Source organism: Echiichthys vipera, assembly GCF_963691815.1.
Source record: "Echiichthys vipera genome assembly, chromosome: 17".
Classification (NCBI taxonomy): Eukaryota; Metazoa; Chordata; class Actinopteri; order Perciformes; family Trachinidae; genus Echiichthys; species Echiichthys vipera.
In genome coordinates this window covers 5,160,060-5,185,782 of record NC_139842.1, presented here as the reverse complement: position 1 = coordinate 5,185,782, position 25,723 = coordinate 5,160,060, and the positions used below count along the sequence as shown (strand labels likewise).

The following is a 25,723-nucleotide window of genomic DNA, read 5'->3' as shown; positions in this document are numbered from 1 at the left end:
AGCCTCGGGCACATGTGAGACTAATAACATTAATGTTGGCTGTGTTCCATTTAGACATTCACTAAGCCATGCAATGAGCCGGCACGCACCGCAGCAGTAGATTGTCTCACTGGGACTGTCTCATTTCTATACAAAAAGTTATTCCATCAGTGTAATTTGAAATCCCTGTTTGTACCACAGAGCAGAGCCTGATCAATCACTAAGTACGCCCCTACACATTACATCACAACAGCGTGTCAGAGCAGTTGGACTGCTGGTCATGATGTGTGTCTGAACTGCACTAACAGCAGTCTCTCTACTCCACGGCTTGATTCAATTACACATCTTTCGACAATGACTTTGTTCAGGTTACGGGGAGATCAGCAAATTATATTTACATGGAAATGTCTCATTTGCAGTTTTACCGTGAATTAATCCTTTATATTGGATTAACAGGAATATTCCGAGTCTGAGTTTCTGGCCTGATAATTAAACTATTTGGGTGTGTCTTATTATCACAGTTTAATAGACAGTGATATTCTGTGTCTTAGCCTCTGGTGACATCCATCCAACAAAGACTTTATTAGAACACATCACACTGTCCCCTACACACACACACACACACACACACACACACACACACACACACACAGAGTTTAGAGAGCAGACACACGAGGCTCACGAGCTACTCATAGTTCATATAATAATAAACAGACATGTTTAGGCAAAGGAATACAGTACAATGTAATGCAATGTAAATGGCGTTATAACGTTGTGATGAATGGTGGTGGTGAACCCGTAGGTTAATAATTGTGTTGATTGCCAGCTGAAACGAAAGAGGAAATTTAAAGGAATAGTTTCAAATTTGGATCTATAAGTGAAAAAACAGCATGTTGTGGTTTGACAGGGAGGTATGTGCGGACAGAGGGCACGGCCTTTTACCGGAGTCCCTGCTGGTTGGTCAGGAAAAGACTTAGTCAGGTCAAAATAGAGAGAAAGAGATGTCAGTGTTGGCAGTACCAGGGGAAATGGCAGGAAAAGCAGCGTAAGGCATGTTCAGCTTAGCTGCTCACACATTACAGCAAACTAATTGAGAATACAGGAGGTGCTTCGGGTCATCTAGTGGCTCAGGAGGGACATTTTCACAACTAAAACGTTCCCATCGAACATAAACCTGCTAGCTATTTAAAGTCCCCTTAAAGCCCAACCAGCTAAACAAATGAGTAGGACACTGGGTTGGTTTATACAGATAATAGACGTCTCTGACTGTGGCTTATGCATCATAGGGCTTTTCAATGACAGAGACTCTTAAACAGTTTTCTGTCTTGTCTTTCACAAGAGCTCATGTGCCGACCGGCCTGTTGCAGTTTCGCCTGCTCGTTTTCTTGCACATTTTACTCCAGGGATCAATAAAGTATTTCTGATTTTGATTCTGAAGACGTTGAGGGTACTCTGAAGTGCCCATGACAGACTGGCAATCTGCCCAGAGTACAACCTGCCTTACCCATTGCATGCTGGGTTACGCTCCAGAACCCTGTCACAGGAGAAGAAGTGCTCTATAGATCTCTCTTAAACACACTCAAACACACACACACACACACACACACACCCGCACACCCACACACACACACACACACACACACACACACACACACACACACACACACACACACACACACACACACACACACACACACACACACACACACACACACACACACACACACACACACACACTCTGCTATCACTCTTGTAAACAATATTAATTGCAGTGTGGATGCAGCTATCCATCTCCCTGAGCTTAGACCAGACCAGCATGGTGAAGACGTTAAGGTGTGTGTGTGTGTGTGTGTGTGTGTGTGTGTGTGTGTGTGTGTGTGTGTGTGTGTGTGTGTGTGTGTGTGTGTGTGTGTGTGTGTGTGTATGTGTGTGTGTGTGTGTGTGTGTGTGTGTGTGTGTGTGTGTGTGTGTGTGTGTGTGTGTGTGTGTGTGTGTGTGTGTGTGTGTGTGTGTGTGTGGCTCATCTGTATCCAGTCTATTGATCCCACTACTAGGCTACTGTGGAGTGGAGTGCTGAGGAGGTGTGTGGGTGTGTGTGTGTGTGTGTGTGTGTGTGTGTGTGTGTGTGTGTGTGTGTGTGTGTGTGTGTGTGTGTGTGTGTGTGTGTGTGTGTGTGTGTGTGTGTGTGTGTGTGTGTGTGTGTGTGTGTATGTCTGCTTCCCCTCTGCCTGCCAATAAATCCAGAGGCCACATTTGCACTCAGCACTAATGAAGATGGCAGTCTCTCTCAAGTGTGTGTGTGTGTGTGTGTGTGTGTGTGTGTGTGTGTGTGTGTGTGTGTGTGTGTGTGTGTGTGTGTGTGTGTGTGTGTGTGTGTGTGTGTGTGTGTGTGTGTGTGTGTGTGTGTGTGTGCGTATGCGTGTGTGTGTGTGTGTGTGTGTTTTCTTGCTTGCAGACGAACATTGATTTCTGATTTATTTTGTGCAGTGACAGCGCTCTACATTAGTGTGTACAACATGTCGGTACTGGTACTAAAAATAGCCATCATTTTAAATCCAACAATCAAACAGACAGTTTACCAGCTGGACACAGACACCTGGATGTATTAAAGCCATAGCGCAGATTTTTTGAAGTGTGGTGTGAGGTACTTATCCACTCACTATGAATAAGTACCTCCACTGTACTGTATTACCGACAGTAGATGACGGTCGGCACGCCCCCAATTCGGAGAAGCAGACAGGAGGAGAGGCACAGGAGCTAAGAAATATACCACTGTGGATGGACAACAGCTAACTGATTTTAGACACCTATCAGTTTAAGTGCACACTATATTTATAATATTTGCACAGCTTTACCTTGCTGTCAGACAGCCCCGTTTAGGTTCACACGAGGGGAGTAGAAGCCGTTCTGCCATAGTCCAATGACAACAACAGTTTTACCTCACAGGCCACTGGAGTCGTTGGTCTACCGCTGCCTCCATCTGTGATTTGTTCGTTAGTTCCTAACCTTTTAAAATACCAAAGTGACACACAAACAAAGACAAACTAACCAATTAAAGCCACGGTAGCCCAACAACTCCAGTGTTTTGTGAGGTCAATTAATTTTAAACTGGGTAAATACATCAGAGATTTAATTCCACATGGAGCTGCGGAAAAATCTGAGAGCCAATGTATTTATTTAAGTATTTCAATTTGTATTTATATTTGTATTCTTTCTTTTAACCCTCCTGTTACCCTTAAAGTTACTTACAACGTTTATCCTCGGGGTCCATTTGACCCCAGCAATTTAACCATCCAGAAAAATGATCATAATATTACATAATCATATCATCATAATCAAAGTTGTTGCTCAAGTTTTAATGTAGTTCTCTAATTATAGAGTCACGCTAAAGTCACTCCATTTCTTAAAGAATTCTCTCCTCGAGGATTGATTTTTTTTTTTTTACAGTTAAACAATACTGTACTATACTGTATGTATATACTGCATATAGATGCTTTGTTGTTTTGTAATAGGTATATATTGGTGTCATACTGTTGCCTCACAGCGAGAAGGTTCCAGGTTCGCATCCCGGCTGGGGCCTTTCTGTGTGGAGTTTGCATGTTCTCCCCGTGTCTGCGTGGGTTTTCTCCGGTTTCCTCCCACAGTCCAAAGACATGCATGTGTTCGGTTAATTGATGACTCTAAAATTGCCCGTAGGTGTGAATGGTTGTCTGTCTCTGTTCATCTCTATGTGCCCTGTGATAGACTGGCGTCCTGTCCAGGGTGTACCCCGCCCCACGCCCGATGTCAGCTGGGATCAGCTCCAGCCCCCCACGACCCCGACCCCGGGATAAGCGGTTGAAGATGAATGAATGAATGAATATTATACCATTCACTTTACTGCAACGATGTACATTTCTTAAGGACTGTCGTGATTAGTTCATTAGACACTTTCTCTCTCCTTTTTAATCGTTGTCTCCCTCTGTCGGTGTTTTTCTGTATGTGCTTTCTTTCTGTTTTCTGGTTTGAGTTTGGTTTCCTGGCAGGTGATTCTTGTTGGCACTAATCATCTGCCACTCTGTATATCAACCCGGTACTGAGCCTCACTCGGTGCCGGATCATACCCTCTACATACCCTGATGTCTCCCTGCGTACCTGTCCTCTTGTGTCCATTCATCGTGTCAGTTTGTATCAGTTCTCTTTGTGTTTAAAGCACCTTTTGTAAATAAGTTTTATTAAATTTGTTAATACCGTCTCCTAAATTCCGTGTCTGCATTTGGGTCCCCATCTCCGTGTGTTCTCCGTCATCACACACGACAAGGACTATCTTATCTTTTGTCTTAAAACGAGTGTATACAGAATATAAAATATCTGTCCCTATTGTTGCCTTCAAGAACAAAACACTGTGTATTTACCCAGTGGCTGGATCCTCCACTCAGTCTTTCTCCAAACAAAATGTCCCAATCTAGATCCATTCTGAATATTATTGTGTAAATGTTATTAAAAAAGGCATTGAGCTGATATCTGCATGGCTCTAGTGCAGGGGTGGGCAATCCCGGTCCTGGAGAGCCACCGTCCTGCATGTTTTAGGTTTCTCTCTGCTCTAACACACCTGATTCTAATGATTTGCAGCTGAAGCTCGTCACAGTTTGATTATTGTTAGACTCAGGTGTGTTAGGGAGAAACCTAAAACATGCAGGACAGTGGCTCTCCAGGAGGTGGAATTGCCTACCCCTGCTCTAGTGACTGTGGCAAGAATCTGCTCCTGCTCATGTTTAGGAGGACATCTGGTGGACAACTGGAGGAGAGTTTGAAGAATCAGAATCAGAAAACCTTTAATGTCCCGCAGACGGGGGAATTCTTTTGTCACAGCAGCAACAGAATATGACAAAATAAGATAAAAAAAATGGCAAAAATAAGCAATTAAGGCAGCACGGGGGCCAAAGTCAGGACATCAAGGACACACCTTTCTCTTCGGCAAACTGGACGAGTGTGCTGAGCTCCTGCGTTTACCAGCGCATCTTATCTACAGGAGCACTCTTCAAAGATCAATAACTACACGACCAGATCATTTGGAATCAAACAGCACCTTAAGCTTTCAGGGCACCCATGAAAACGTGTTTATTTAAATGACCAAAAACTGCAGACACACGGTTAGCAATGTCAGGAAGTAGCCTACTGTTTGTTTCATTCATTCATACATTCATTCATCTTCAACCACTTGTCCCTGTCGGAGTCGCACATGGGTAAAAAAATGTAAAGTGTAGTATAGCGTGCACTTATTGGATATGTGTGGTGGTTGTCAATACGCTTGACTTTTATAGAACTTGATATATCCTGAGAGAAATGTTTAGGGCCAAAGATGCTGAGTGTACATTATAAAATGCATACACACAGACAGAGACACACAGAACACATAGGGACAGAAATTAACAGTAGATAGAGTTTGACTGATGGCCACTGAAGGAGGGATATGAAGTTATAATAATGCCAACACCTCTCTCTCACTCACACATGCACAAACACACACACACACACACACACACACACACACACACACACACACATACACCTCACACACACACACACACACTCGCACGCCCAGCTGGGCGGCTGTGGCTCGTTGGAAGGGTGGGTCGTCCTCCTTTCGAGAGATCGGCGGTTCGATCCCCCAGCTCCCCCGGTCCACATGTCGAAGTGGCCTTGGGCAAGACACTGAACCCCGAATTGCTCCCCGTGCTGTGGATGGGTGTGTAAATGTGGTGTGAATGGTTACATTAGATTAGATGGTATGTAGATGTCCACTGCCATCAGTGTGAATGTCTGTGTGAATGTGACAAACACTGTGAAAGCGCCTTGAGTAGTCAGAAGACTAGAAAGGCGCTGTATAAGTCCATTTACCATTCACACACACACACACACACACACACACACACACGCACACACGCACACACACACACACACTCACGCCCAGTGTTCATGTGTGCACCTTGGTGCTATTACTGTGTTATTAAAGGTTCCTCTTGTTCGCGGAAAGCATGAAAGGGGTGACAGGTGTAGTCCTCGATGCTCTGTAACCCGAAGTGTCCTCTTGTCTGACACCTACAAGAGGATCAAATTTCACTCTAAGGAAGGAGCCAGCCATCTTCTCGATGCCCCCACATAGAGCAGGACACTGGACACTACCGGTGCAATAAGTCAGAATCAAACAAAAGGATAAGCCCACTTTTTACAGTAGGTAAGAGTTTCTTCACTGTATGTTCTCAGGTTTTATGACACAGCTTCTACCTTTTGTACTTTTGAGGTTGCAGCAATCCTATCCCGGGGATTTGCTCCTGTATTTTAGTTTGACATGAAACAAAATTATAAGAATAGCATAAAATAGGATGAAGTTAACTTTTTTACGTCTTGTGTTCTGGCGCTCTCTGCAGCTATGGAGGGCAAATAAATGAGCTCCATGTCTCACCCTCTGTCTACGTGTCTCTATAGAGGAATCTATAATTCTTTTACAGGATATGATGAATATTTATGAGCAGGGCTTTTGCCTGAGATCCGCCAATCAGCTGACAGCAGGGTAAGTATAAATCGGCTGACAGCTTGCCACCTCTGTTCAGTGGTGGCAGTAAATGGCACTGAATTATTTACATTTACATTTTCAACATTGAGCTGACGTTTTCATCTGGAGGAAGATAGAATGGGTGCAGTGGTGGAGTAAGCTGCTGTAACTATTGGACAACATTAGACTACTGTAGAGGGTGCAAGGGTCAGAGGTCACAGAAAGGAGTATGGAAGTCTATGTCTGCCAATAATTAAATAGAATTGTTCCTGTATGTAACATTTTATATGTATTAATAGTTGTTTTTTTTATTGCTAATGGGCGAACAGGTTGTTGCATAACTTGAAAATTGAGTTCTTCTTAAAAATAATAATAAGTCAATAACAGCCTGCTGCAGTCTTTCCGGGACACTCCAAAGGATGGGATATTTTGTGTGCTCCCGACTCTGAGGCCTTCGTTTGAGTCCTGACCTGTGTAACGACGAGGAGTGGGACTGAGGGCGGTCCAGCATCAGACCCAATATCACAATATCAATGTCGGATGCAATATCCCTTTTAGTGTTATTTCAGTATCACTGCAAATATTTTCAATAACATAATATTTGTATATTAGTCAGACGATTGTATCTTACTTTTATTGTTATTCGATGAGGCACGGTTTAAATGCATTACTCTGGTGTTATTGTTTTTCTTATAGCCTATGTATGCATGTTCTTTATGTAGCCTATATTCTTGGTATTTTTGCGCAATCTCTGGTCAATAATTCCCTTCTGTATTAATGAAGCAAACTTATTTGACTGAATTTCTAAAGAAAGGCGGGACTTGCCTTAGACCAGGAGTGTCAAACTCCAATTCATAGAGGGCCAAATTTGAAAACTGGGACAGAGTTGAGGGCCAAACTCAATATTTACTTAAAAAAAAAAGAAAAAGACAGCAAATGTTTCCCTTCTCTCCAGATGTGTAATGTTGAACCTTCTCAGTGCAGGTCCTTGTTCTTGTCACGTTTTTGTGGTGTTTTCATCTGTTTTCATTCGTTTTGTCACGTTTTTGTGGTGTTTTGTGTCAGTTTTTAGTCGTTTTGTCACGTTTTTGTGGTGTTTTGCGTCTGTTTTTAGTCGTTTTATCATGTTTTTGTGGTGTTTTCATCCGTTTTTAGTCATTTTGTCACGTTTTTGTGGTGTTTTGCATCTGTTTTTAGTAATTTTGTCACTTTTTTGTGGTGTTTTGCGTCTGTTTTTAGTCGTTTTTTCACTTTTTGTGTTGTTTTGCGTCTGTTTTTAGTTGTTTCATCACCGCTGCTGAAAGCTCCTGTTCTCCATCTTTCTTTTGGTCGTTTTTGGGGAGGGGTGGATTAAGTGTGTCTGCAGACACTGGTAGCATGGATGCTCATGTTTGTTAACAGAAAAGTAGACGTGTATGTGCTTTATATCGCGGGCCAGCTCTCACAGAACCTGGATATGATCTTAGGGGCCAAATATAATTACACCGCGGGCCAGATTTGGCCCACGGGCCTGAGTTTGACACCCCTGCCCTAGACAAACCAATAAGTACATAGGACACTCGATGTGCTTTGAAAGGTCGCTCCTAGTAAACTCGTCATTCCCGGCAACACTGACCAATACAATTAATGAAACTGACTTTAGTCCCGCCCTTACCAACACCCCGACCAATCAAAAACAGTGTAATTCAATAAAGCTCTTTCTGATTGGCTGGAGGGGCGGATGTCGCTTGGTGATGAGCCAATCATGAATGCCGAAGGCTTCTCTCTGACCAATGGGCGTTTAGGACGTATACGCCGAGCTTATAAAATACAAGGTGACAGGTTGTCTCGTCCTACATTCATTCACTGCCGCTGTGCGCGAGAGCAGCTAATCCCGGACCCTCCGAAAACCGTAACAAACCGGTAATCTTTGCCTTTTCACAGCGCCTACACTTTGTGTTACTCACTATGCTACGTGTTATAAATGCTCACATTTTAACCTTACAGCGCGAGTCGCCAGGAAACGCCTGTGAAGCTAGCTGTCATTGCTAACAGTCGGTAGCTAGCGAGCTAGGTCGGCCATTCAATGACTTGGGTCCTACGAATGACTCCTGAGCCGATTGTTAGTGCGCCTTTGGTTTACCTTAGTGACACGTAATGGAGCAGTAGTAACACGGGGAGTGCGTTTCATCCCCTGCCGATGTGGTTATCCTACTGCCGGGCTCGTAATGCACGGAGCACAGCGGGCCGAGCTGCGTTAACACAGACGCTCGGATGTAAAATGTCTGACACTCTGGGCCTACCGTGCTCTGAATCAGGCCGCCGCTACAAGGGCATCCCTGTCGGACACCTGTGCTGTCATGTCGCCTTGTCATTGCACTAATGCACGCTTCTGCTTTATTGTTGCTGGGATTGCACCGTGTTTGCTCTCCAGGCCCAATGTGACCGGCTGTGGCTCATTTATGACCTTCAGGTCTGCAGACTAGTTAGCTTAGCAACTTAGCTTAGCTCCGGCGCTTCTTAAGAGGACAGCGAACCAAGTCCGGGTCTAGACAGGAGACACCTTCATGCGGGTTAACCTTCCTTCTGGCCTTGCGGGGATTAAAATTGTATTGGGTGTTTCCACAGATTGCGGACGAACCCCGCATCTTGCAAAGCGACTTCCAAGCTTAAATGTCCTCGAGGTTTCAGCTAATGGCGTCTGAAAGTGGGAGTGTTAAAGCCATTCATTCTGCAGCATGTGTGGATGTTTAGCGGTTTATTCAGAGTTGATCCTCGCAGTAGTCGACAGAATTGGATTAGCCTTCGGCAGACCTGGCCAAAGGAAACAGACCAGGGTTGCTCTACTTGATCAACATGTTGCTGGACTTGATCTTTGCATAATCTCCTGTGATTGGGGGCATTTGTCCTTTAAACTAACTCATTTCACATGGAAGACATGTATCCACTGGGAGCTTACTCAGATGCATGTGTGTACTTTGACCCTGAGTGGTAAGGTATATTTTGTTATACCTGTCAAAGCTGCAGATCAGTAAAGAACAAACTATGGCACAGAGCTGCTCCCTCCCTGCATCAGACTTGTCTAGGCTGCACAATTATCTTTTTAAATTCCCTGAAAAGCAAACTGAGTTCTAAAACCAAACCCCAGTGTCCTTGGGAAGTGGATAGATTTATTAAGCATTAAGCACCTGACACCCGTTGGTTGCTTAGTAGTTGCAGAACTAAATGGTTCCAGGTTTGATGCCTGAAACAGCCTTCACCCGGTGAATCTGAGTCTTTCACTTGATCGACTAGGAGTGAATGAGAACACACACTGTAGACATGAACTGTGCTTCTTTTCTCCAGGTTCCAGCCATGTATGCCTGCGCCAAGTTCGTCACTTCCCCTGCTGTGGTAAGTCAGCTCTAATACTTTGTGCGGAATAATATTCTTAAGATGTGTATATGACGATTTAAACTGTAATGCATGTGGTCATCTTGTGTACTTTAGAGAAGAAAATTATACGCTAAACCAACCTGTGGACCCCAGAATGTCACATTTCGGTGTCATGACTAAATAGAATAGAAATAAATAGATGGCATGTGCTTTTTCGCATCCGCATTTGTGTTCGAGGACACAGTAATTGAATCATTCATATATATCGCGACCATGCTCTTTATGACAGTGACAGAGTTAGTGACATTTCTGTCAGGTGACCCTGCAGCATGAGGGGGGGGGGGGGGGGATCTCTGTCATTGAGGTGTTGTGGAGGACAAAATTCCAAACACCGGACACTCAGTTCAGCAGAACATCACCGGAGTGCAAGTTGGGTAGTAATGTAGTTCTGAATGAGCTGGATACTGATGCACAAATTGTATTAAAAGTTTGCTGTCAATTAGTCTTGCTCACTGTTTTGGAACGTGCATTGGACCAATTAGAGCGGGAGATTATAGATGGATGCCATGGTAGAAACGGTGCAACAAAATCTCTACATATGTTGACAGCTTATGATTTACAACCACAGGAAATGCTCAAACATTTCAATATTTGATATAATTAAATATTACAGACTGAAAGAAGGCTACAGTTTTGTAACTATTGAAGCATGCCATCAGAATTGCAATTTTAAGCCCCTTATACCTTACATAGCAGCTGATCCTTGAATGCATAATTGAATGAAATTCTATTAACTTGAGTTAGTTATGGTGTTTGCAATAGAAAATGTGTTTAGGGGGTGATGCAATGTGGAAGTGTGCTAATAAAGTTTTGTCTCTGTAGCTGCGCGGGGGGTCCAGAGTCCTCGCCCGGCCAGTGTCAGTCTCCCTCTTCAACAGACCTGAAGCCACAGTGGAGCAGCAGGTCAGTCCTTTGACAGGGTTCTCAAGTGTCCTGGAAAACCTGGAAAACAGTCATGCGAAATGAGATAAAAAGTAAAATGATCTGAAAAATCTTGTGCTGTCCTGAGGACTAACTACTAGGCTATCCATCAGACCTCCCCAAAACTTCTATCATTGTCATCTCAAGGGGCTAAGTTCTGTTAAGGATCACATTTCCATTCTAATGTAAAACATTATTTTATTTGAATGTTGTGTTGAACATTAAGTCTTGGAAGCAAAGAAGAATTAGATATCAGATGAGTGCGTAGACTTGCAACGTCGAGACACCCGATCCTCATTGGATGGATTTCTGATTATCTGCATCAACACAGCCTGTGTTTTATTTAGTTTTTTTTAACTAAGCCTAATTTGTTTTATTTTTTATTTTTGAATGAAAAGTGGGAGACAGAGAATAGCTTAGGGGAGAGTTGCCCAAACCATCATTGTAACTTGATTATTATAACAATAATAAAGTGAAATGTGTACATTTTTATACCTGTACTATGATTTCATAGATAACTTATAGCAATAGACTGTTTTTTAAATCAGACTTCCACAGAGAGGAGCATTAGAGCATCCCTGTCGGTAATGCCAGCGCAATAGTCTCTGAAAATCTTGGGAAGTGACGTCTAAAAATGAGTGAAACCCTGTTTGACCGTCATTGATCAAGCATTCAATTGTCCTTAAATGGCTTTGCCTTAATGCCAGCACACCTGACAACAAATACTGGGATATGTATGAGGATTGCCAGTATTATACACATCTACTGCAGTGTATACGTGGTAAAGATGGCTACCTCAGTATAACTATATGGAGAAACAATCTGACTGTATAGAGTATAATTTCACCACATCTATATGAGAAGACTGAGAACAAAACAGAATCCATTTCATTACATTTCTTTAGTGATACTGGTATACACATTTTTGGTGTGCTGGCACCCCTTGCTTCCTGTGGTTTAACATTTCAGTAGAAGAAATTCCCCTGTAAATCCAATATATAATATTTACAGTGGATACATTAGAATTATTTTAATGCATGAAAGTCCCATTTTTTTCCTTTGCCTCCTCTCAGGCCCTGTTGCCAGTCAGCCAGTCCGCAGTCCTGACCCGCGCCTTCCAGACAAGCGCCGTCTCCCGGGACATCGACACTGCCGCCAAGTTCATTGGTGCTGGTGCTGCCACAGTGGGTGTGGCCGGCTCAGGAGCTGGAATCGGAACAGTGTTCGGCAGTCTCATCATTGGCTACGCCAGGTACTGTTTTACTCTAACCAGCTGTGTCTGGAGGTTAAAGTGGGATTTGACAGGTGGAGGAACTGTGTAGGGTAGAAACCAGAAGCACCGGCAATGTAGGGAGGGGCGCTGCTGCGGCGTAGAGGTGAGCCGCTGCTGAATGAAACACCAATGTATGAAACTGCCAATCACATTAATTAATTGAAGGTGTCGGCACACAGTTCCGGATCGCTCGGCCCACTATAACCCGTCATTGACAGTCCCTGATGGATTATCTGAGAGGCAGTCTGACAGATTAAAAAAATGTTTATCTAAACGTCAACATAAAAATCTTTCCAAATCTTAACCCTACATGCTAGTTGTTTTACATGCAACACTTAGCATAAATGCTGTATGATCCAGCTACACCAACCAATCATTCTAGGATGGGGGTTTCTGGCTTGTTTGTGTTTTGTTACTTATCACAATCATCTTGGGCGACGCCATGCAGCGAAGGCGCAAAATAGTCGATATCTGGGTTTATTCCAGCACTGTACATCCGGTGAGCCAGACTGAGTACTACTAACCTGCACTTAACGCTCAGTGCTCCTCCCTAACTGACTGGAGGAACAACAACTGGTAAATTCAGTTCTTGTTGCATGTCCTTGGCCTTTTGTGACCACAGATTACAGGAATAGGCATTTTTATGATAGTTATCATTCCATGTGAAGTGTTCTAGCAGGAAAATGACCACGCCAGCTGGTGTAGTTTGAATGGCATGGTGTCAGAAATGACACTTGTGCTTCATGGTGGCGGTTATGCACAGGACTATTTCTTGGTCATGACAGGAAGCTGCTCAATCAGGGTTCTGTTACTTTTTGGACTAATCTATTCTGCACATGGATATCGAATCTGTAGGCTACAGGACGGGTTGCAGAAGTGGATTTTTGGTTACAGAAGCGATCTGGTATTCTATTTGGCCAATACTAATGGGACTACAATCATGTGAGCAGGCTTTGGTTGCCTGCAGGTAAACAGTCAGTGGGGAGAGGGAGCAAACGGGGCAGAGCACATTGGTCATCGTGCAATCCCGAAACCCATTCGCTATCGTCCGACGACTTTAAGAGACAACTCCATTGATAATCAGACCGTTAACCATGGCCACCACTCAGAAGATGAAGTCTGTCTAAATTGTCTTCAGATTGAGTTCAGAGTTTGCCTTTAAACAGAGCCTAGCTAGCTCTTTCTTTCCAGTGTTGCGCTGATATAAACCAACTGGCGGTTGGCTCTATTCGCAGTACAGATCTAATAAAACTTTCAAAGATGGCATGTTTTCACAAAATGTCAAACAATGCCTTATTTAAAGTATTTTAAAGTTGTATTTTTGGGGAGTTTCATGCCACTTTTTTTTACACGCAAAATACACTTTATTTATTTCATTTTTTTAAGGTATTTTTCTGCCGTGTGACAATTTTAGCACTCTGTCAGGGGCAAGTCCAGCTGTGTGAAATAGATTCGGGAGCTTAGAATAAATTACTATAAAAATCATTCAAAGCTGTAAATGGACTTCTTTCATATCTTCTAATTACAAGGCTTGAGTTCTTTAGACTCTGTTGTAGGATGAAACTGCTGAAAAGCACCACGAATTGGTTTTGACATCCATTTGGTCTGTTGGACCCAGTGTGTCGCACCTGTAACATACAGTTTGACAAAAGTCAGTCCCTCCTGAGAATCTAGTGCCTGGCTCATGTTTAAGGAAAAAAAAAATCAGGGAAAGCCAAAGTGCTTTGCCGGTCTCCTGAGACCATCTCAAGAGAATTGATTACTCAGCAGATGGCGCTTTGATTTGCGTTCTGTTATCTCAAACAAAACCTGCTCAGGGGAAAGTAGTGCAACAGAAGTTACCATGGTGATTTACCACTGGAAAAAGTGAACCATCACATTAAAACCCCTGCAGAGTTAAACCTAAAGTTACCTCACTTACCACAAATCCTACTTTGTAGTACTGATCCAAAAGCAGACCCATGGGAAAACCTGCACGTATGAATAAAGATGCTAGGAAAGGGACCCAATGATGCTCTAAACCATGGGTGTCAAAGTGATCCAGTAAAGGGCCGTGTGGCTGCAGGTTTTCATTCCAACCAAGCAAGAACACACCTGACTCTTCTTACTCAATCACCTGAACTGTCTTCATACAGTTGATTTGTTGGACCAGGTGTGTTTTTGATTGGTTGGAATGAAAACCTGCAGCCACACGGCCCTTTACTGGATCACTTTGACACCCATGCTCTAAACTGACCCTTATCTTTACCAAAACCACCACGGATTTAGCCACCATTGGTGATCAGCAACAGTCAAACGGGTTCAACAGCAACTTGGTCTTGGAAATGCAGTGTTTTCACTTGAGCTGTCAATGTTAGCATGCTAACCTTTCACTCTGACATCTTTTGGGACGGCAACGTTTTGAAAACAAGTCATGTGGAAGAACAGAAGCGTCGTGTCCACCTGCAAGACTGTTTTACAGACGCCCATCTTGTTTGTGAAAGTCTCATTCAATTGGCTGTATATTGACCGTTCACCTCTGTGCCCTCCTCCACAGGAACCCCTCCCTGAAGCAGCAGCTCTTCTCCTACGCCATCCTGGGTTTCGCTCTGTCTGAGGCTATGGGTCTCTTCTGTCTGATGGTGGCGTTCCTCATCCTCTTCGCCATGTAAACCTGGAAATGCACCCACAGCTCCACACCCTTACCACCACCCACTTACCACTTCTGCCCTGTCTCCTTTCCTTCCTTGCTCCCTTCTACCTACCTTCCTTCCTTCCTTCCGGAGGGGGATTTTTCAGAACGGGAACTCTGAATGAGCTGATAGGCCATTCCAAACGGAAAAATATTTACATCTGAGGTTAACAGGCCTCCAATCCTACATTTTTATGTTCCTACGCTTATTTTTGTTTTTCAAAAGTTTTATGTAAGACCTCACTACGGTTGAAAAAAAATCTGTCCAAAATAAATGGTTGGGATAACTAAACTTTTTACAGTGTTTTTAGTCTTTTTCATCGCCGAGAAAATTTGCATCTGAACTGTAAAATAACATTGTTTGTTGCCCAAATGATGACACATGCATAAGAAGGGCCAAGATAAGGTCCTGCAATAAACATTTTGGTTCTATTCACATCTGGGAACTCATTTTGTAAGCTGCCATGCTGAACTAGATGTACTGTTAACTCGACTGAAATGGTTGGTGTTGAACATGAGCACTTGGAAAGTTATCTGGTTTCAATCAGTCACAGGTAGTGTCCTCATTTGGGATCCCAGTGTCCTGAGGGTAGAAGCTCCTGCTGACACCCTCAGTGCTGGCCTGGTATCCGGTGCCTTCTCCCCGACCTCCACATTGATTGTCCTTATTTCGAACATCTAAGCAATGAAAACAAAGTGGATAAATAAACAAAACGAAGGAAGAAATCAGACACGTTTTACATGCTCGAAAGGGGGTAGGAGGAAGTAAAAACGTACCTAGTCCTAGCCCTTAACAGATCAATTTAGCCTGGATAGTTGTTATAGAAACATGTCACTCACTCACTCATCTTCAGCCTCTTATCCGGGGTCGGGTCGCGGGGGCAGCAGCTTTAGCAGGGGACCCCAAACTTCCCTTTCCCGGGCCACATTAACCAGCTCTAACTGGGGGATCCCGAGGCGTTCCCAGGCCAGTGTGGAGATCTAATCTCTCCACCTGGTCCTGGGTCTTCCCCGAGGCCTCCTCCCAGCTGGACGTGCCTGGAACACCTCCCTAGGGAGGCGCCCAGGGTTCATCCTTACTAGTGTCAGTGTATATATAATAATTAAAAAGCTATGATAACTATAATTACACAGTGCTATCAAATGTATCCAAGTATGAATAACTACAATTCTATATAAACATAACTATTAACTATTATTATTTACAAAACTACAGTCTGCATTTGTCCATGTTACGGAGGCTCTTCTAAATGTCTGTACTTTATGAAGATTTCTTTATATCAACAGGGAGGAAAGGCTGTTACTTGGGTGGTTTGGTTTAAATGTCCTGTAGGCAGATGGGGTCACCTCCTAATCTATGTTCAGCCAAATAAACTAGTCTTTACAGGGCTGCGCAGCCATGTTTGGTGCCGTTTCAGTACCAGGCAGTGATGTTCCCTGATACAGGAGTTAAATTCCCTCAGTATTTGAGGGGATACCCAGAATTTCCTCAGGTGTCCTAAGGCCTAAGACCTTGCTTTTCTCACCACTGAGTCAGTATGCACCACACGGATCACGGCCTAAGTGATGTGGACACCAAGGTACTTGAAGCTGTCCACACACTGAGGACCCGTTGGTATTAAGCAGGGTGTAGTTCCTCCCTTGCTTCTTCCCAAAGTCCACTATCATGTCCTCAGTCTCGCTGATGTTCATAAGTAGGTTGTTGTCCTGACACCAGCGGGTCAAGTCCCTTCTTCTTTCAGGTCGGCCTTTTCATTATCTGTGATCAGGCCCACCACAGCTGCGTCGGCAAACTTGATGATGGTGTATGAGTCGAAAGTGGCTACACGGTTGTGTGTACAGGGAATACAACAGGGCTTTCCTTCAGTATGTCATGAAAAACTATTTGTGGAGTCATTAAAACTTAATAAGGGCGTTAACTATTGTCATTCAAAAGCTAATTACAGTATTGGTGTTATACAAGAATAATTTTGTCATCGGAGATCGCTGGTTTTAACCCATCTAGGCCTCCATAAAAATTAAACAGTTCATGGGACACCTGATGTTAATGCTTTCTACCTTTTTGTATGAGATCCTTGTCCACAGTCAGTGTATTCTCTACAGTAGATGGCAGTCTGCACGTCCCCAGTTTGGAGAAGCACTGATATGGAAGCTAAGCAATGTACTGCTGTGGACCTGGGCAGCTAAATGTATTTGAGACACTTTTCTTTTTAGTAGGCCTACACTATATTTAGAATATTCGCACAGCTTTAGGTTGTCAAGACGGTCCTGTTTAGGTTTATGTGGGGAGAATTGAAGCCGTTCTATGCTCTCGTCAGAGCCACCAGACTCCATTGACAAAAACAGTAATTTTCCCTCAGAAGTGTTACTGGTCTTCTGCCTCGATTTGTTTGTTTTGTTGGTCCCTAACCCTTTAAAACACAGAAGTCACACAACGACACAAAACAACTAACTGATGGAGGAAGCCGTAGACGAGCAACTCCTGTGTTCTGCGAGGTAAAACGAACGCTTGTGTCATCGGTGTGTCTGGTGGCTTTGACGAGAGCAAAGAACAGCTGCTATCCCCCCTGTGTAAATTTTAACATGGCTGTCTAATGGCAAGGTAAAGCTGTGGAAATATTCTCCAAACTGGGGGGGATGCTGACTGCCAACTTCAGCAGGTCATGGATACACACAACCCAACTTCAGACTAAAATCTGAATGATCCCCTGAGCGGTAGTAGCTCAGTCCATAGGTGACTTGGCTGGGAACCGGAGGGTCACCGGTTTGAGTCTCTGTGTGGACCATGAATGGAGCCCGGACTGGTGGCTGGAGAGGTGCCAGTTCATCTCCTGGGCATCTCCTGTGAACCATCACAGCTGCTCGGGGTGCCGGGCCACTGGGAGCCGCCTCGCTCTAACATCTCTCCATTCGTTGCATGTATATAGGTCCTGTCTGAGCTTGTGTGTGTATTTCGGGCCTGTGTGTGTAAAATGGAAAAAATTATAGAGTGAAAATTGAATTTCCCCATTCGCGGGACTAATAAAGGAATTCTTCTTCTTCTTAACATCCATGATGCTGTCTGGTATCAGCAGGTCTGTGGTTCGGACAAAGCTATTTTTAAATTGATTCACATTTTTGATATTTTTACATATAAACTTTGATTAAATGATTAAACCCTTTGTTCCTATACTGCCACTTTCAGTATGCTTACTTATCGCAACACCCAAAGGGATAGAGGAACTTTACTTTGAAGTTCCCACCGGATATCCTGTGTCTGATCACCTCGGCGCAGCTTTAACTGGTGAGAAATCAGACCCTGAAGTTGCGTTACGGGGATGTGGTCGGTTCAAAACCCAATATTTTGACACCATAGTCCCATAAAGTGATAACAACCGGGCAGTGGGCGGCTTCGTCACCCGTACGGAGGTGGACGAGGTGATTGCGTTGACGACTGAATACTTTTTTGGAGGCCTGAGGGAAAACACACAACGTTTAAGCTAACGATACGTAGCCACCATGTCGTGGGAAGAAATGCCTTGTTTTGTGGCCTCGCCTCGGTGCTCTCCTCCTCCCCGTTCCCCTGCTCTCTGATCCCACTGGACAACAACACACGCAGACGTAACTTGGCGCTCAGCTGTCAATGCAGCTAACACTTAGCATTATCAATTAGTCAACACGGACGCTTTTACCCGAGCTTGTTAGCTTGCGAGCCATGGCGGACAGCTTTGGAGAGGAGTCCAGCGGCGGTGCCCTTGGCTTAGGCATTACCGGACAGGGCAACGGAGCTTCGCTGCTGTCGACTTTGGCCAATTCTCTGCCGGTGGGACACTCGGCAGCCAGCGGCGCTCAGTCCAGCTCTCACCCGCCTCCTGCAGCCGCGGCCGCGCACAGTGGCCTAACCGCTCTGGTGGCCCCTATGTCCGCTGTCACTGCCACCACAGCCGGGTTTGGCAACACATTCACCCCCGGCTCCTCGCCGCCGGTGGTGGCCGTGTCTCCGACCGTACACGCCTCCTCAAATGTTCTCCCCGGTGTCGGCTTAGGAGTCGGTGGGGTGGCAGGAGCGGGCCTTCTGTCCCAAATCCATGCCACTTCCTGGGATCCGACCCTCAGTACAGACTGGGACAACGAGAAGGCTTCCCAGCAGTGCATCCTGAGGATAAAGAGGTAATGAACACATTTATTTTTTTCTCAAAGTGATATGTTTTTAAGTTGAGACCTTAAATCTTAAAGAGGTGAGTAAAAATCGAAAGTGAAAGTTTTTCCAGAAAGTCCTCCCTTCACTGGAAACTTCAGCATTTACTGTAAATGATACAGTAATAAACAGACCACAGATATTCCAGGATCATCAGGATTATATTCCCCCCATAACTCGTGGTATCTAGCTGAGTAGATGGTTTTGGATTTACCCCCCTGCTCATACAATGGACATCAGTGTAATTTCCCCTGTGCTCAAAGCGTTTACAAGTCCCAACTGAAAACCTGACAGTGTCTGAGGATTATCTTCTGTACCTGTGATACTGCACAAGAGTCCCCATCAAAAGTGTGTGTAGCAAGGTTGTGACCAGGCACATGTCTATGTAAGATTTTCTCCATCTCTACGATAACCAGAAAACTCATCTATCTCTACCTGTCTCTGCAGGGATATCATGTCCATCTACAAGGAACCTCCACCGGGGATGTTTGTCGTCCCTGATCCTCAAGACATGACCAAGGTAAAGGCCCTATGTACTTTCAGTGCTAGATGCTTCAGCTAAGTAAGGCACAGTTTGGTAATCGGTGTCAGCACGGAAAGAGGAGAAGAGTGCACATAATAATTCATCTGCTCATGCTGTTTGTGTTTTGACACCAGCCTGATATCTGCGACCCGGCCACATGGCTGGGACAGACTGAATAAGTCCACACACTGTTCCATCAGTCGTGGCTTCACCTCTCGTTGCCTCATCAACAAACTGAGTGCACAAATCAGTGTGCAGTCTTCTTTTTTCTCTCAATTTGTCTCTCTCATATATTCAGCTGCTAAATTCACTGTGATCCCTGGATTCACATAGACACTACACTAACTATCAAGTAGGGACCTAAGATGGCTAATGTAACAGCTGTCACCTTCCGACATCTTAAATGAAAATATTTGTTTGTGCGTGTTGTGGCAGTATCAGGATTTTCCAGCATGTGTCACACTTTGACACAAGGTTTCCATTTCAGCTGGAATTGAAACCAGACTGCAAACCACCATTAACAAACGGGGAAGGACTGAAGTTTCTAGGTCATGGAATCACTGGAACTTGATGTGTTTCTCATTTGTACATTTTCTTCCTCACAGTAGGGGCTGATGTGGATGTTTCTGGGTCGGATTTTCTGCTCCATGGTCATGGTCATGGTCATACACAGCATCCCTTTGAGCACCTCATCATTACTAAAGCATCTCCTTTTCCCGCACGTTCTTTTCTTTGATCTCCTGCAGATCCATGCCCTGATCACAGGGCCATTCGACACGCCATACGAGGGCGGCTTCTTCCTCTTTCTGTTCCGCTGCCCCCCTGACTACCCCATCCACCCACCGCGGGTCAAGCTCATCACAACCGGACACAACACTGTTCGCTTCAACCCGAACTTTTACCGCAATGGCAAGGTCTGCCTCAGCATCCTGGGGTGAGTCGGGGATCATTCCTTTAATAGTTTGTATTTGTCTCCATTAGGGATGGTTGGTCTCGGTGAGAAACAATTAATGTGTTTCTGTCTGACAACCTCGAGGTCATACACTGTAAACTACTATAACCTCTGTGTGTGTGTGTGTGGGTGTGTGTAGGACATGGACCGGCCCAGCATGGAGCCCAGCCCAGAGTATCTCATCTGTCCTCATCTCCATCCAGTCTCTGATGACGGAGAACCCCTATCACAATGAACCTGGCTTTGAACAGGTAGTGTGTGCGTGTGCATGCGTGTAACACACTCTTCTCTAAATGTGAACACTTAAATACTTACTGTATGCCTCCGCTTGGTTTTAACAGTTGCTTTTAGTAAGTTTATCACTCTTAATAAACAGCAGCATCATATCCATAATTGAAGAAGACCTACTTCATTAATCATCAAATCTATTTTTCTGAAATGGGATGACCTACAAAATCCATTATTGGTCCCACAGCGGGGAAAAACAGCAGCAAATGGGAACGTTCAATAAGCGACACGAGTACAAAAATAACAGATACATAAACGGCAAAATATAAAATGTTAAATGACTGAAAGATTGAATAAACAGTATTCACGGCATTGCACAGAGCACATATTGATATTACACAGTTTGGTGTACATTGATACTGCACGTGAGTGAATTGTCAGTTAATGAACAGAGTACTTGGAGCTGTATTGATTGTAAAGTGTGACTCTAGCAGGAAGAAAGGACCTGCAGGATCTCTCCTGTCCTTTGTGGGTTGGGACACGTTGTCCGTCAGGGATGATAGCTTAGCCCTCATTCTCCTTTCTCCCGCCAGAGGGTGCATCCCAGGACAGAACTGGTCTTCTTAACCAGTCTGTTGAGTCTCTTCCTGTCCGCAGTCAAGATGCTGCTGCCCCAGTAGACCACACCATTAAAGATGGCTGATGCCACCACAGAGTGCAAAAAGGTCCTCAGGAGTGCCCCCTGTACCGGAGTCTCCTCGTCCAATAGAACCTGATCATGCAAATGGAGAGACGTCAGAGTGAGGTGGCTGCCCCTGCAGTTTGGTGCCTTGCTTATCAGTGCCCAGGAGGTGAACTGGCACCTCTCCAGCTTTTAGTCCATACTCCATACTTGGTACAGGGGTTCCAAAGCCAAGTCGCCACAGACTGAGCTACTTGAAATACCCATCGTGTGTGTGTGTGTGTGTGTTTTTCAGGAGCGCCACCCAGGGGACAGTAAGAACTACAATGAGTGTATCCGCCATGAAACCGTGAGGGTGGCTGTGTGCGACATGTTGGAGGGCAAAGTCCCCTGTCCCGAAGCTTTGTGGTGAGAACAACATAATTCTAAGAAAATGATTTGTAATTAATGACCAACATACAGGTATTTTTCCTCTCTGCACTCCGCTCCTTCCTTCTCACTCCTCTTAAATTGCACATGTGTCTTTAGGAGTGTCATGGAAAAGTCCTTCCTAGAATACTATGATTTCTATGAGGGAGTCTGCAAAGAAAGACTGCACCTACAGGGGCAGAACATGCAGGTGACTATAGTTCTTATTATTCATTTTCATCCATTTACACCTATGTTTTTAACTTCTCATTTGTAGATTAATATCAGTATATGTTTGGTGACTGACAACGTAAGGAAACGAATATTCACCTCCTCTGTATATTTATCCGTCGCTCTGCCCAGGACCCATTTGGCGAAAAGCGTGGTCGTTTCGACTATATGGGCCTGCTGAGTCGCCTCACCGCCACCCACGGGCGAATACGTGACAAAAACTTGGCGGAGGACGACCACAATGACGATGTCTCAGACTCCGACACCAGCTCCTCAGGGACGGACCCCGACAGCCAGGGCAGCTCCCAGCCATGACTCCGCGGACAGTGCTGGACTCGAAGCCGGCACTAAAGACAAAGGGACCTTCTTTTTTTTTTCTTTTGTTTGCAGTGGAGGAACAAAATCACAGAAGAGAGGGCCACGTCAAAGTTTAGTGAGTCCAGGGTTCAGGGTTGGAATCAAGCTTCTGTTGTATGGATGTTTCTGAGAGAGAGAAAAATTAATCCGCTAGTCAAATGCTGGTTAATCTGTCCTGGAGCGGTGTATTTGTGCTACTCTTGTAGCTAACCAGCTGTCATTTTGGTGTTCTGTTCAGATTCTTAAACTTGTTGGCTGCCCAAATGCCTGATAGATGTTGAGATTAACCCCCATTGCTGCTTGTGGATTTAACAGGTTTGTTTGATGGCTGAAACCTTTGAATGCATACAAGGCAGCAGTTCCACTTTGACCCACAAGCCCAGGCGCCCAGTCAGTTTTTTATACTCTTTAACTTAAAAGCTCGTCTGATTGGGGTGGCGACAAGGAGAAGGTCTGAGGTCGAGGCAGGTTTGGGCCAGACGCAGGGACATTATTCTGGAAAATTCCGCGTGATTAGCCTGACTTACCTCGAGCAGTGGGAGGTGATGCAGGCTCTCCTTCGAAGTAGCCCCGTCTCCTTTGAATTCAAGAGGGAGGCAGCAAAAAAACCAGACCTTAACAAAACAGAAGGTAGTTTGGGAAAGTGCAGAGGCTTTGCGAGTCAGGGTGAAGCCCCGCCACCGCTCTTTCAGACTGACCTCCAGCTGCCTCTACAACCAGTCAACGTAAAACATTAGCAGCTCTCCAGTCTGAAGACAACGATTCCTGTGTATTATACAAAAAAACATCTGCTACGCTTTCAGTTCTAATAGCGCTGTTGAAAGGACAGTAAATTAAGAAGCAGTTAGAGATGTCACTTTCATTGACATGCACCTTTATGCCCTTTTTTTTGTTATGCTGTTTTCTCACTGTTGTGCTGAAACTAATGCTAGTTTGCAGTGTGTAAGGTGCGTTGTTTATTTGGAAACCCGACTGTTCTTTGGCTTCGCTGGCTCTTCTGATTCAACCCGTCACGATATAAACCAAACCATCCCGCGCTTTAGCTAGATCCACCCTGTTGTGTCTGTACGGTTGCATTTGTGCAGAGGTACACACAGAAGGCAAATCAAGCCTTTGCCGTCAGTTTCTACAGTTTGATTTAACACTTTGAGATTTTACTGATGAAGTTGACTTTTGTTGAAAAGAAACTGGTAACCTCTGTACTCAACCAATATTCATTTGTCATTTCAAGTGCACGCCTTTCACCACTAGATGGCAGGCTTGACAGATTTTGATTTGACGTAATAGGATGCCATTGATAGGGGAAGTGAGGCAGTGAAGAAATGTGATTAGCCAACCCTTTTTCAACAATTTGTTTTGTCTGCGGGCAGCTGTCGAGTTTCACTTGTCACAGACAGGAAGTTAGTGGATGTGTTGGCAGCATTACTCGCAGTGTGATCACAGTGAGGGAAAAGGAGAGAAAGGAGCAGAGTTTGTAGGGCTTTAAGAAGGATAGGTACAGCTACATCTCCCTCCATGTCCCTCTTAAAGAAAAACTTCACCCTCAAGATGACCACTTGTATGGCAGTTAGTCACCAAGCATTGCTTTGAATCCGCGAAGAAGACTTTGCCTATGTCTCATGTCTCCATGGTGACGGAATCAAAAAGGAGAGAAAAGTAATTGATCGAAATAGGGACTCTCTCACAACTCGTGCAGTTTAATCTATGTCTCCATTCATGTCGTATACTCAGTACTTCACAAACGTTAGCATTTACAGCACTGCCATTAATGTCTGAGAAGCTTGCGCAGGTGCACTACTTGTCCGTGCGAGTTCGGACATGTAGTTCACCTGCGCAAGGTGGAGACTATTGATGCAGAATTGTCATATTTCAAAAGGTTTGATGTGTTTGTGAAGTACTGAGCGTACGACTGTATAAGAGAGATGTGGATCGCACTGCGCGAGCTGTGGGAGTTTCAAGGCAACACTTAGTGAATAACTGACATACAAGTAGTCATCCTCCTTATGTATGTTGGCTGTGTTGTTGGTACCTTTACTAATTCCACATGATCATTCTGGCTGTGAAAAGATCCCTTTCTAGCTTGAATCAACTGTCAGACATGGGACTAAATCCACAGTCCTGTGTGTGTGTGTGTGTGTGTGTGTATAGATCCAGCCTGGCAGTCAGGTGAAAGTTTCTGCTATTTTTCTGTCAGCTAAGAGACTTTCATACCTACATATTATAGCTATGCATAAGTGCATTGTCAATAAAAAAAAGACTAACATCTGTAGAAACTTCTGAAGCCTAATATGAGCTCCGGGTTATCTTTGCACTGTACATTAGATAGGGACCTCTTCAGCAGCCAGTATGAAGAGGGGGGAATGATTATACAGGACGTGAGTATTGCATTGCAAAGAGTTGGATAAGATTGATGCCACTAATGTCTGTAAACTAAATATAAAAGTGCAGCCAGTTAGCTTAGCATAAAGGCTGGAGATGGGGATAATGATCGACTGTCTCTGCGACACGTTAGGCCCTTTGTATAATCTGTACAAAACCAGTTTAAAAATAATAATTTGACATTTTACAGGGGGATTACGTGCTGAGAAATAGTCCCGTCTATAACCAACCATAAACCTTTGTTTTTGTAGGGATTAATCGAACAAGTTGGAACATTTCAACGAGTGAGCATTGCCGTAGAGGCGTTGGTTGATGGACTTTGTCAAGTCAGTCATACGCGTGACTTTTTTTTTGCTTGTTGTAAACCCTTCCCATTATCCTTCAGCGTCTGCCTGTAGCCCTGTACAGACATGTTGGTGGCGAGAAGCGCAGTTTGCTTCCGCTGTCAAACCCTGGTCCTCTAGCAAAGATTCAACTGGGATTACTAACATGGGGCATTCCTTTTTATTATGTTATAGAATGGTTATGAGACGCAGCTCCTCGCAGAATATATGTGATGCCAAAATGTCGATTGCAACCCACTTCCTGATGTGGAAGTGAAGAGATCCTGTCCCTGTTTGGTCGTGTCGTGTTGTGCTTAAAGCAGGGTTCTTCTGTGGCTCTATAAAGCCTGGATCACTGAGACAAGTGATCGTTTCCAGGTCTACGAAATGTTGGTATTGTACAGACGTTCTCGAAAAGTACAGAATAAAATGTTGTTCAGTCCTGAAACACGTGACCGACTGTTTTTTCCACAGTGGGTTTATTGTAGTCGTATTAGCTTTTAAAAGCTGAAGCAGGAAACAAGATGAAATGATGAGTTTACTTTTGCTAAAGGAGTTGTCGTCTAAATGCACAATGAGTGATTTCACTAACACTTGATTAGACTAGAACTGCAACCATTAGTCGATTGACAACCTTTTTTTAAATGTATTTAGCCTTTCTTTAACCAGG

At 44.3% G+C, this 25,723-nt stretch overlaps 2 protein-coding genes across 2 annotated transcripts; both read left to right on the top strand.

Annotated features, from left to right (window-relative positions):
- The first annotated feature begins 8,322 nt into the window (after window positions 1-8,322).
- atp5mc1 (ATP synthase membrane subunit c locus 1) lies at window positions 8,323-15,090 on the top strand. The gene is made up of 5 exons (XM_083931651.1): window positions 8,323-8,416; window positions 9,839-9,886; window positions 10,751-10,831; window positions 11,923-12,101; window positions 14,659-15,090. Exons 2-5 carry the CDS (start codon window positions 9,848-9,850, stop codon window positions 14,771-14,773), a joined length of 414 nt encoding a protein of 137 aa, XP_083787777.1. The 5' UTR covers window positions 8,323-8,416; window positions 9,839-9,847; the 3' UTR covers window positions 14,774-15,090.
- A 2,989-nt stretch (window positions 15,091-18,079) lies between these two features.
- On the top strand, window positions 18,080-25,495 carry ube2z (ubiquitin-conjugating enzyme E2Z). Its single transcript, XM_083931127.1, has 7 exons — window positions 18,080-18,942; window positions 19,418-19,490; window positions 20,240-20,427; window positions 20,585-20,696; window positions 21,651-21,763; window positions 21,884-21,974; window positions 22,127-25,495. The coding sequence occupies exons 1-7, from the start codon at window positions 18,488-18,490 to the stop codon at window positions 22,307-22,309; spliced, it is 1,215 nt and encodes a 404-aa protein (XP_083787253.1). The 5' UTR covers window positions 18,080-18,487; the 3' UTR covers window positions 22,310-25,495.
- The last annotated feature ends 228 nt before the right edge of the window (window positions 25,496-25,723 follow it).

Excerpts from the sequence above, each read along its gene's own strand:
- ube2z (XM_083931127.1), top strand. The coding sequence starts at position 18,488 with ATGGCGGACAGCTTTGGAGAGGAGTCCAGCGGCGGTGCCCTTGGCTTA. Across the intron at positions 18,943-19,417 it reads TGCATCCTGAGGATAAAGAG|GGATATCATGTCCATCTACA; the intron begins GTAATGAACACA and ends CTGTCTCTGCAG. Across the intron at positions 20,428-20,584 it reads GTCTGCCTCAGCATCCTGGG|GACATGGACCGGCCCAGCAT; the intron begins GTGAGTCGGGGA and ends GGGTGTGTGTAG.
- atp5mc1 (XM_083931651.1), top strand. The coding sequence starts at position 9,848 with ATGTATGCCTGCGCCAAGTTCGTCACTTCCCCTGCTGTG. Across the intron at positions 10,832-11,922 it reads AAGCCACAGTGGAGCAGCAG|GCCCTGTTGCCAGTCAGCCA; the intron begins GTCAGTCCTTTG and ends GCCTCCTCTCAG. Across the intron at positions 12,102-14,658 it reads CTCATCATTGGCTACGCCAG|GAACCCCTCCCTGAAGCAGC; the intron begins GTACTGTTTTAC and ends CCTCCTCCACAG.